The sequence below is a fragment of the Leptosomus discolor genome, chromosome 8 (assembly GCF_034619465.1).
Source record: "Leptosomus discolor isolate bLepDis1 chromosome 8, bLepDis1.hap2, whole genome shotgun sequence".
NCBI lineage: Eukaryota > Metazoa > Chordata > Aves > Leptosomiformes > Leptosomidae > Leptosomus > Leptosomus discolor.
Genome location: NC_141398.1, coordinates 47,207,658 through 47,219,722, shown reverse-complemented (window position 1 = coordinate 47,219,722; position 12,065 = coordinate 47,207,658). Strand labels below are relative to the sequence as shown.

The 12,065-nt window shown below is 36.9% G+C and overlaps 1 protein-coding gene across 1 annotated transcript in view; it reads right to left on the bottom strand.

Moving 5' to 3' along the window:
- The window catches only part of ITFG1 (integrin alpha FG-GAP repeat containing 1), an 89,268-nt gene that overhangs the window by 31,587 nt on the left and 45,616 nt on the right, over window positions 1-12,065 (bottom strand). Inside the window, exons 9-10 of the mRNA XM_086469035.1 lie at window positions 11,225-11,319; window positions 2,587-2,759 (exon numbers count right to left, since the gene is read on the bottom strand). Of these exons, the coding sequence (XP_086325161.1) occupies window positions 2,587-2,759; window positions 11,225-11,319 (268 nt within the window). The remainder of the gene's footprint in view (window positions 1-2,586; window positions 2,760-11,224; window positions 11,320-12,065) is intronic.

Here is a 12,065-nt window from a genome sequence, read left to right as displayed (position 1 = left end):
AATTTGCTCTAATTTAATTCCCACACTGTTTTAACTCTCTCCACTCTGTGACTACATTTTAAAAGGACATACTTGCTTAAGTCTCTCAGAAACAATTAATTAATATTACTCTGACAGTGACATTTAACAGTGGGTGCAAAAAATGTGACTTCCATTCCCAAAGTACAAAGAGCCTGTTTCCATTACTTTTCTACAGATACTGGAAATACACAGTGTTAACATGCAACGGATTTCTTAATTTTTAGTTTATTTACTCTTTTTTTTTTTTGCCAGACTTCCTCAGCTCTCTGAGCTTCCTTTTTCATAACTTGTCAAATCATCCTCCAGTACTTTCAGTCCTTACGCTTTAGTGTGTCACTCAACTTTGAAGTCAAGTTTCAAAAGAACTTTAAGATGCAACCAGCTGAAACAATTTCAGAAGCAAGAATAAAGATTAAAGTGTATCACATTGCAACAAGACATAGGTAACTTCCTGAGCTTTTATAGGAGTAACTATTTACAAGCTATTTAAATGTTTCACATAATATTACATTGCCATAATTACACACCAGCCAGAGGAGCAGCACTCCTAAGAATCTTAAAAGATTAAAAAACTTCTGAACTCCGTAAATCTTCACAAAGTCCTTCTGAAGTGTACTAGCTATCAGGATACACACTAGGACATAGCCTATAGTACGGCTCAAAACACAAGATTTGCGGGGCTTAAGTAAACAACTTTACAGTTTAGATGTCGCAGAATTTGTGACACTGTATTTCTACAGAAAAGGGAAGCCTTGGTACTAGTCTGCTCTCTAGACTCTTTATAGTCTTTATTCAATGACTGCTGAACAGAAGATGCAAACTCCCAGCTGAGCAAGGCTATGAAGTAAAAAACCTAAAGGCCTGAGTGCTTTAACTTTGCCTATGCAAGTTCTGGGCAGTAACAGCATCACCTCCTTCTCCTCTGCCCTATCTGAATATAAACAGCTGCTGTGCTAGTTATTTTAAGGCTCAGTGGTATAGAGACAGAGCTCAGCTGCTCACTGCCTTGTCTCTGAATCACATCATGTAGGCTGAATACAAGCATGTAACTGGGTCATTTTTAGGTATGTGTCAGTATCTGAAGAACTCTAACACAAAAATGTCAGCAGGTGACTCATGTTTAGACAACCACTAAAAGATCTGAATTGACTACTTTGCAGCATCTAAATTCAGTCTACATACTGTTCCAAGCACCAAAGTGAGCTCCTCAGTTCTTTTCCTTACTGTGCGTTAATTCAAATTATGAACCTGCACCCAAGCTCAGTCAAAACACCATACGGACGAAAATAATAAATACACCTGTAAGAAAGATTTATTTTGCTTTGTAATAAATACACTAGTGCAAGTATTTGTCACAGATCCCAGTAAAGAAGATGTTGAGACTCCATAAGGTACTGATTAAAATACCTTTTACAAGTGATGACATGAGCAAGAACAAGGGGATAGCATAGACAATCCTACATCTCTTCAGATGCTGGAAAACCCAAGTTGTGCAGCATCAGACAGACCTCTAGTTGGGGCACGGCGTGCTGCGCCTATCCTATCTGTAGTGAGGTTCGCTGTCATTATGGTCTCCAGAGCTCTTTCAAGTTTTTCTTAGAAATAAACAGGTCTATTCATCATTGCTACTGTCAAGCAAAAGGACATTCACTTGAAAACGAGCTGCTTCACTTCAAGGTAAAGACAAGGACATGCTAGTGGTATCATCACCAAGTGCCAAGTGAGAGCTGCCTACAGGCTTCTCCGTTACGATTAGCTGGCTAAGTTTCTCCTGCAGCCAAGTGGTATGTGCAGAACAGCACAGGTGTGCACTTCCTCAGGTCAACTGTTATATGGATCACTAACTCAATGTACAACAATCTCCCTGCAAGCATCACTACATGCCCTCTCCCACCTAACACCAGATGGTAGCAATACAATGTATTGGGAAAGCAAGTAATGAAGAAAAAACAAAAGGAGGAAAAAGATTACACTGACAAATGTAATAGGAAACGTTTGAAGCTTCTTTTTTTGGGGGCGTGGGGGCGGAGTTTGTTTATTTCAGTTAAATTTGGACAATATAAAATCACTGGTAAGTTATGAGGTGTATCTAAAATTCCTGGTTCTCAAAAGGGGCAAAACACTATTGCATTTTTCAGCAGTCACCAATCAGTGTTCACTCCATGTGACAGCACTGAACAGGCTCCCCAACTCATACCAGCCTGGTGTTACTAGCCAACACTGAAAGCTGAAGTCAGGATTTTAAAGAATTTCCCATGATTTGGGAAAGGAAAGGGAGAGATAATCAGCTCCTGTGATCCAGGAGGAGCGCCTAAAATGGTACTTTTCATACTCCACTCCCTGGTGCAATTCCCCACCAAGAATCACAGTTTGAGCCTATACAATTATGCATTCTGAATATACCATGTAAATGCATACCTTTTTTAAAAGGGAAACATTTAGCAGAGATCAAAACTCTTGTTCACTTGATAAAATGAATGAGATGCACTAAAATTAGTAAGTTGTATGACTGACAACTGAAAATGCATTTGATAGTCTTTATTTCCAGGTTAACATATACTCTACCTTCCAGATGTGTTCTGTAGTATAGCAAGAGCATCTGGGTAGCCATCCATATTGTAATCTCCAATATGAAGCGTAATTGGAAATGAAATTTCCATTGAAGTTTTGTCATTTTGATTTGGTACAAAGCCCCAGAGTGTATCTTTATTTCTGAAGTCTTGTAAGACTGGAATCCACTGTAAAACAAAACAAAACAAACAGGTAGGTAAGGAAATCCATTTTGTTTATTTAAACAACCTAATTCTATTTAAAACAGGTGACATTTCTTCACTGCACCAGGCTTCTTAACCAGTTACAAATTTCCAAAGAGGAAATAAGGATTATTTCCTCACTCTGTCACCAAATGAAAAAAATTAATTTGAATTTCTATGCACTAAATTATTCCAGAACAGAAAAAAATGTGTAAGGTTGTAAGAATAAAGGATCTGTGATTTGGAACGTGTCCAACATATAGAGATATTCAGAAACAACTTCAGTGAAATTCAGACTTGCTTGCAATCGGTAGTAATCCTTAAGAGTAGGTAAACCCAAACCATTAGAGCCTTGAGATCCTGAGTCCCTTTGTTTTTCTTGGAATTGCAAACAATAGGCAGCATTAAAGCTGGAAGAGAGATGTACCAGCATTAAATTTGTGGACAACAACAAATTGGGGCTTAGTATCAATATGCTTCAGGACAGGATGGCCATTTAGAGGGGACCTAGAAAGGCAAGAGTGGGCAAACAAGAACCTCCTAACAATCAGCAAAGAAAGTCCCACACAGAGGAGTAAACCCCTGCAACGGTACAGGCTGGAGACTGACTAGCTGGGTAGCAGCTCTCCTAAGAAAAGATGCGTGGGTCCTGGTGACCAGTAAGCTACAGCTGAGTGTGGCACCTATCGCAGCAAAAGAGCATACCGCACTGCAACCACTGCCTATGCTCCTGCTGACTGCAGCGAGTGATTATTTATCTTCATTCAGCTCTTGTTAGTCTGCATCTGGATTCTGCGCCCAGTTTTGTGCCCCATGGTTCAAGAAAGATTTCAGAATACTGAGCGTGTTTAGAGAAGGGTCACCAAGATGGTCAGGTGTTGAATATTTACTCAAAGGACAGGCTGAGAACACAGGGCTTGTTCAGCCTCGAGAACAGAAGATTTAGGGGGGACCTGATAGCAGCCTTCCAATACCCGCAAGGAGATAACAGAGAAGATGGAGCCAGGCTTTCTACTGGAGATAAATGGCAGAAGAACAACATACAGTGATCACAGACTGACACAAGGGAGGTTCCAATTAGAGATAAACAAACAAACAAATTGAACTAGGAAAGAGGCCCTGAGAAATTGCAGAACCTGTCCTTGGGGGTTGTCAAAGTTTGACTGGACAAAGCTCTAAACAACATAGTCTGAATTCAGTGTTGCCCCTGCTTAAAGCAGGGGGCCGGATCTCCTAAGGTTAATTTCAGCTTGCATGATTCTATTATTCATGGATATTTAGAAGTTCAAGAGCTTCAATTCCCCTCCTATCTCCCCAGCAGCACCAGATACTGAACTGTTTGATAAGAAATTAAGATTACGGTATCGAACTGAAAGTACAAAAGAAATGCAAAGTATAATTCCTCCAGGACAAGAAATAGAATGTATCGGCACTTACTTTCCACAAAGTGCTACAGAGGTGATAAATAGGAATTTATCTTAATTAAAATCAAAGTAATTTCACAAGTTGGTATGAAGCTGAAGTACCAAGGTTAACATTTCAATGCTATAGAAAAATTCAGTGTCATTTTTAAAACCAGAAGTAATTTTCTATGCCAACTAACTGACAATGCCTTCAAAAGGACAGAAGGGTGGCATCTTAAAGGATCACTATCACCAACATCAAAAGCAGTTAACTGCATCTTAAATGCCTCTCATCCAAACCTTAATTTAGCTATCTCAGGAACCAGAATAAGATCCCTGACAGCATCATTTCCTGCTGTGGAGAGACTCTCTCACTTATACAATCCAGTAATCAACAACATTCCTGCCATATGGCAATTGCGTGCGACACGTGGGCGGGTCCCTTGAGATTTCATACAACCACATGCATATTAGAGAAGCCCCCAAAATTATTTAATAAGTGCACTAAGGTCAACTTTGTTTGGATATCACAGATGGCTTAGAAGTCTGGAACAGTTCTGCCAGACACTTGGTGCATGTCTGTCTGTGTAAGTGATGACATTACAACAATGATCTACAACACTATTGATGAAAACTCCAAAGTTGAAATTAAACATACTTTGACCCTCGCTCCCCTGCCCCACATGCATGCCTATTTAGTTACTGTTAGCTGCTGAAGGTTTGGAAGAATCTAAGAAATAGAAAATAAGAAAAAAAAGACTCTTAACCTGAGCAAAATTTTTCTAAGGGTTAGATTTCTTAGCACTTATTTGTCATGCAGAAGACAGATGAAACAATATTATTGCAAAATACTGTAATTTTGAAAAACACTGATTGAAATCAGAACCATGAAATATAATATAGTTTTTGCTTTACATGGTATCATTCACACAGTCATTTCAATAAAATCCAATTATATCCATCATATACTTTCTAAATGTTCCCATGTATTGTAACACTACTTTAAAGAAAAAAAAAAAAAAAAAAAGAATTTTTAGGCACAAATCCAAATTTGTATTCTGTTTTTACTCCGAGTGATTCATAGAAAGCAATTATACAATCATAAGGTCGAGATAAAAAACAATAGGTGAGCAAACCAGAAATGTCACCTATTGCTATCGAGCACCTTCACTGTGCACGCTACAGAGTAAGATTCATCCATCCCACTGAACCACTTGTGGGACTTTTTATAACAGCAGTTGTAGAACATTTAAAAAATGTCAGTCTAGTTCAATGTGTAACTACAGCACATTCTAGCACCATAGTAACTTACTCTGACAGTTTAAATTCAGAGTAATCTACACTTTTGGTGAAACTAATTCTGTATATTTTGATTATAAACAGCAGCATTGTGTAACATAATGCAAGATTAATTGTTCATGTGCCTCAGGACATATATTTCAGTACAGAAGGCAAAAAATGAAAATATGTTTGTCAATAATATAAATCTCCTATTTCATTTTTATTTCATAATCCAGACAATTAATTTAATGTTCATGTTTGCTGTTACTATTTTAACAGGAAAAAGACTAAACCTATTTTTTTCCCTTTCACTCTAAGATAGAAATAGGTGGGTACGATGAGGACACACAAAGCTATTTTTTGCTGTTTTCTGATCTTATGATTTCTGTTAGCTAGCTCAGATGAAAAAAACAGATGGAAAAATGGATTGAGTGTATCTAAAAAAATTTAAATGAACACATAAAATTCAGTCAGAGAAACCAAAGATTTACTTCTTCCCTTTCTTTAAATTCCTAGAATCATGGAATCATTCAGGTTGGAAAAGACCTTTGAGATCATAGAGTCCGAACATCAACCCTACTCTACCAAGTACACCCCAAGTGACCTTTAAACACGTTAAGAGATGGTGACTCAGCCACCTCCCTGGGCAGCCTATTCCGATGTCTGACAACCCCTTCAGTGAAAAATTTTTCCTGATGTCAAGCCTATACCTACCCTTGAGTCCATTGCCTCTTGTTCTGTCATTAGTCACCTGTGAGAAGAGACCAGCACCTACCCCTCTACAATGTCCTCTTGGGTAACTGCAGAGAGCAACAAGGTCTCCCCTCTGCCTCCTTTTCTTAACACTAAATAGCCCCACTTCCCTCAGCCACTCCTCATAAAACTTATTCTCTAGGCCTTTCACCAGTTTTGTTACCCTTCTCTGCACTCTCTGCAGCACCTCAATGTCTGTCTTGTATTGAGGTGCCCAGAACTGAACACAGTACTGGAGGTGTGGCCTCACCAATGCTGACTGAGTACGGGGCAATGATCACCTCCCTAATATCATTACTTAAAATATTTATATAGATATTTTTACTCCTGCAATTAATGATTTTGTAGGCTAAAGTAAGAAAAAGTATCTTTAAGTGCTTGAAGATTTGTTTTCAAACTCTTCAAATATTTGTTTTTCAACAAGTAGAAGTGAGAATGTTTTACTGCCCTGTGAAAACAGTGTCTTTTTCATTTTGAAAAAGGTATCAGGAACTTGAGAAAAATTTAAAACTAGTTGCACTCACCCCTCTTAACTCAAAAAGGGCTCCTTTTTTTCAGAGTCCACATTCTTCTATACATTAGGAAAGGCACTTCTCTTGCTCTAAAGCGTTAGCAGGTCTTTGATCCAAAACTGTCGAATCTCAATTTTTAAACTATGGCTAGAAACCCATGAAGCACAAAATCCCCATCCAGCCATCTGCCCACTTTCAGGCCACCTAATACAGACAGAGAGCCAGTTGTGAGTCAGAAAGCATTTGGAAATTGGTAGCCCATTCTTGGCCAATACCTTTTCTGGAAATGCCAGGGTTTCTCCTCCTTTCTGTGGCAAACACCATCCCATCCTATAGAAAGATGAGTATCAAGAGTGGCCTGAAAGAATTGGGGGAAAACAAAATCCCATGATTTCAGGATGCATTAGGCTTTCAGTGTGTACAAAGGTGACCTGAATTCCATATACAGTTGAGCAGCCACTATTGCATAAAATTAAACTAGGTAAATTACCTATACATTACACCATTAATGTATGGTGTTCAAAGCCCAGAAGATTACAATCCCCAACACTGATTTAGCAACATAGAAAAAAGTAACCAAAGCAATAAAAGTCATCTTTTCGATGGTGGAATGTGGTGCTCGCCCCATAGCTGCTTTAAGAAAGATGAGCAACTTAGAAATGATGAGAAGATCTTGTAGAACCCAAGATTTATGAAAATGACAGCAGGTTCCACACCACCCAGCCTTTAAACTGTTACACAGGAACGAGGAAAAACTTCTGACACTGACCAACTGCAGCTGATAATGCTGTCAGATACCTCCTTGCTTAGAGAATGACACCACAAAGACCTATGGTTTGCTGTAGGATGCACTGCTGTGTTCTACTTCAGAGCTGCAAGATTTACAAGAAGAATAAAGCTATAACCTCTCCATTGTACAGAGAAAGGTTATAAGACTCATCAAGCCCACAAAGAAACTCTCACATGAAGGGACTGAAATAATACTGTTTGCCTCAGGAAACAAACGAAAACTCATAATGAATACTTGGCAAAATTAAAAGAAAGATCAGCCATCTCTAAGAATATCATACTATCTAGAGTTTCTACAATAAACAGTACCAGGGACTTTAAAACATTTTTCAGGGAGAACTCCGTCTTATTTTCAGAATCTAGAGGAGAGATCTAACTCAGCTAGCAGACTAATCTGTAGCTATTGCAGGTGAATAGAAAAAAGTCTGAGGTGTCCCAACACCTACCACAATCTGAAACAGCATATGGGATTCTGCTTCAGATCTGACAGCAATTCTTCCGTTGCTATGGAAACTTTCACATTCTTTTAAAATTTTAGTAGGTCTGTATCTCCTTAAGTCACTCCTTATTTTGTTGGCCTTTACTTTCTTGCTCCATCATCCAAAAGAAGAAAATTTATCTGAGATATTTCTAATACTTATAAAGATTAAATCATTAAACAAATTAAAACCTATGGTGAAAGACAATCCTTGAAATAATTCTCGTACATCCGCTTGACTTTCCAGTAGCCATCCAGCTGTGCCAGACATCATGAGAAATATACTACAGACTGACAGACATCAAACAAGATCTTACCAGAAAACTCCAAAGCCTGACATGCCACTTCATGCCCCTCCACAGCATAATTTTTAGAACGACAGATTCTACAGATGTGTATCTCTGATGTCATGCATGTCATCCCAATGCATCATACCCTATCATGGACCTGTGTTAACTGTTTTTCATTTGGTTTCATCAAATGTCACAAGCAGCAAGGACAGAACCAGGTCCAGTTACAGTAGGCAAAATACTTTTTGTTAAGACAGTCATCTAATTTGTGATCTTTCAGATCTGAGATCAGTAACTTTCTTTAAAAAAACAAAAAAAATCTGAAAACCAGAATTCTTTGCTATACTCTAAACTAAAAAACAACCATCAAAACCCTACAGCAAAACCTGAATAGAAATAATGGATATATAGCATCTCCTGCTTTTTCAATAATAGACTAGCAATCTCTCAGTTTCCCATAGATTCCCTATAATTACCTACCTGTTCCACAAGGGATACCATCCCCTTGTTCAAACATATTCTGGACAACAAGAGCTCATTATTATTTCCCTCAAATTGTAAAGCGATTAAATAAACAAAAGGAATTGATCCCAGTCTGTTGACACAAAGTTTACATTTATCATGTCTCATGAAGATTAACTGATTTAGTCAGAGCTGGGTCATCTGATCTCACAATGACCAAATTGAGTGAAATTAAAAGATTTCACTTCCGAATAAATATAGGAAGTAACATGTTTGAATAGATAGTCTACCTGAAGGAAACATGCAACACATGGGAAAAACTGCAGACACAGGAATGAAGAAACTGGTATTTTCTACTGTTTCAGAATGGAAAAGATAAAATGCTTTAGAAGAAAAAGCTCCATCACTTCTAGATGAGTCTAAGAGTGCAAGAAAAGAGTGTTCTAGATGCAACTCTTTAAAAAGGTTAGGCCAGAACAAGTCATTGTTGCATGCCATTTGATACTGTCATTTTTAATTTAAAAGTCATTCTAAAAATACGCAGGGAAAATTGCTTTAAAGTTTCTAGGTAACTCTTAATACTTTTTAATACTTTCTTATATCAGGATGAGAATGTGTTGGATTCCTCAGTTTTTAAAATAAAAATGTATGGCCACTAATTTTTAACTCAAATGTCATTATCTTGGAAATTATTTTAAAATTGAAACTACACAGTGAAATTGCTAAATTAAGTAGAAAAATTAAATATATTAATGAGTATAAAAAATGGTATGTTAAAAACCTGATGTATTTGTAATTAAACAGTCGACTATAAAAAAATGAAATAATGAAGGAAGAGAAAAACTGTCCACCTGCAATGTTACTTCAGAGCAGGTTGCAATAAAAGACTCTACTTCGGAAAATTCCAATACTATGCAAAGTGATCCACACCTTCCTCTGCCACTACTGCATGACCTCCTTCTAGAAACTTACCATGACCGACAGATAATATAACTTTTCTGTAGCACACCACCCAGCCATCCGCGACCCTCAAGTAACAGTTTTGTATCTCAATGGTAGATGCTATTTGTGTGTGGTTGATTTTCTACAGTGAAATTACTTTCATTGAGAATATTTGTCTCAAATTTACTTGAGCAGAAAACACGCAAATGTCTTTTACTTCTTATATTATCAAGAGCAAGGAGCTAAATTTAGAGCTAAAGAGCAGTTGTCTTTTGACATAAGAGCACCCCAGCTACTCAGTGAAATGTAAGGAGCCCGTTAAAGCAATATAACTAGCATAACATGCTTATCAAAAGTTTGTGTTCTCCCCTTTGAACAGAAAGCAATGCCAGTATCATGAATTGAGCACTCACGTGCTTTATACAAAGGCTGTGACCTGTAAATACTGTGTATTCAGCAACTCTGTAATCCATTGTCTCTGTGTTCACAGGGAATTAATGTAAAAGAAACCAACCACTCACAACCAACCAAACACAGTGTGCACAGGAACACATGCATTTCTAAGAACAGAGATGCCAACATTCGAAGGCTGAATGATACATTACCAAATATAGAATTTGTCAGTAAAGGAATAATCAGTAATTCATAACACGGTTAGAAACATGTATGACATACATTATAAATTTCTGTAAGTACGCTACAGTGGGTTTTGCTGCCAGCTATAAGCAAGTACATTATGGGTCACCTTGGCCTTTAGGTTCACATAGCTGAATATTAGTTAAGTAAAAACATTTATTAAGGCATCAAACGTTAGGTAATTTACTGTACCTTTATTATAAAGCAGGGCACTGTAAACACTTAAAACAGATTAGCACACATTTTAAAATAAATGAATATATAGTAATCCATTACATGAATTATGACCATGTCTCTCAAAACAAGTAGTGTCGTGAACAAACGAAGCTGAAATAACTTAATAGAAAGCCAATCCTGAAGATACATGGCCTAAAGAAGTGTTCCTATACCATGGAAATGTACTGAATTAGTAACAATCAAAGACATAGTAGAAATAGGGGGTAAGAGGTGTGGGCTCGTTCAACTTGATATACATATGTGTGTGTATAAATAAATATATATATATTTTTTTTTACAATAAATAACTAAAACTGAAGAAGCTTATTTGAATTAGTTAGATCTGTTTCCAACTCTTAACACAAACCTTGTTTTTCATCTCATGCTAGGGTAGTTATGGTGCTTAGAATACAGTGTCTTGCAATCAAGAAAGTGACTCATCAGAACATCCATAATTTTCTTGAGTAGAATTATCCATTATATAGAATTCTAATTATACAACCTCTTCGCCAAACCCATATTTTTTTAGATAGATAATAAATAAGTAAATAAATAAGAGTCTCTTATATGCAATAATTACAGGTGAGGAGGTTTCATTTTTCTTTTCTGAAAAATCATTTTCCTATTTCATATTCTTTCATAAAGCACAGTATTTTCCTTTGACTTTGCAATTCCAAACTCACAATACCTGATCCAATCCTAGCTTAGTTAAGTAGATGGCACTTTTTTGACATGCTGTATCTTCGCAGACTGGTAATAAATGTTCACTTTGTCCATCCCCATCTGTCAAAAAGAAAAGACGACTGTCAGCTTTGTATTTGCAAAGTCAGAAACACTGTTTGCAAGACAGAATCAGCTGTGCATAATTTATTTTTTTTTAATGTGAAAAGTTACTTAAGAGAAACTAGACCTATTCAAAATCCTTAACCTAATAATCTAATTTGGGTCTTTTGTTTAAAGATTGTCTTTGTTGTTGTATTTTCATGCTGACCCATAATATAGAGAAAGTTTTAAATTTTGTTTCTTATGATAACGTGATACATTTAGAAGAGTAAGTGCTTAGTAAATTTACTCAGTCCTTGTGTTTAGTTGGGAAGAAAATGACCGTTAATATAAAACCACCATCACAAGTCCACCATACAAACTTATTTAATTTTCTAAACTAGTTTTAAACTCTTGTGCTGCCAGCAAGATTTTAAGAAGAGTTATGAGTTCACATGTAATAGGTTAATCTATAACATAAGATGAAAAACAACACTGTAAAGTTGACGAACACAATGGCTATAAATTCCAGGCTTACAGAATTAGACAAATCTGAGTAATTTACAGGTTTTCAAAAGTGTTCTTCAAGTGCCTTTAATCCATGTATTTCCAAAAACTTTAGTGGAATAATGACCTTTTAATGTTTAAACAAGCAATGTCCATTTGCATCAATACGCTGTCTTCCTAAAGAGTCAACCCTCTGCAAGTTACCTTGTGTGGGCTGAGAAGGAAAAACAGAGTAGTTGAATGTAAACAGCCGAAAAGCA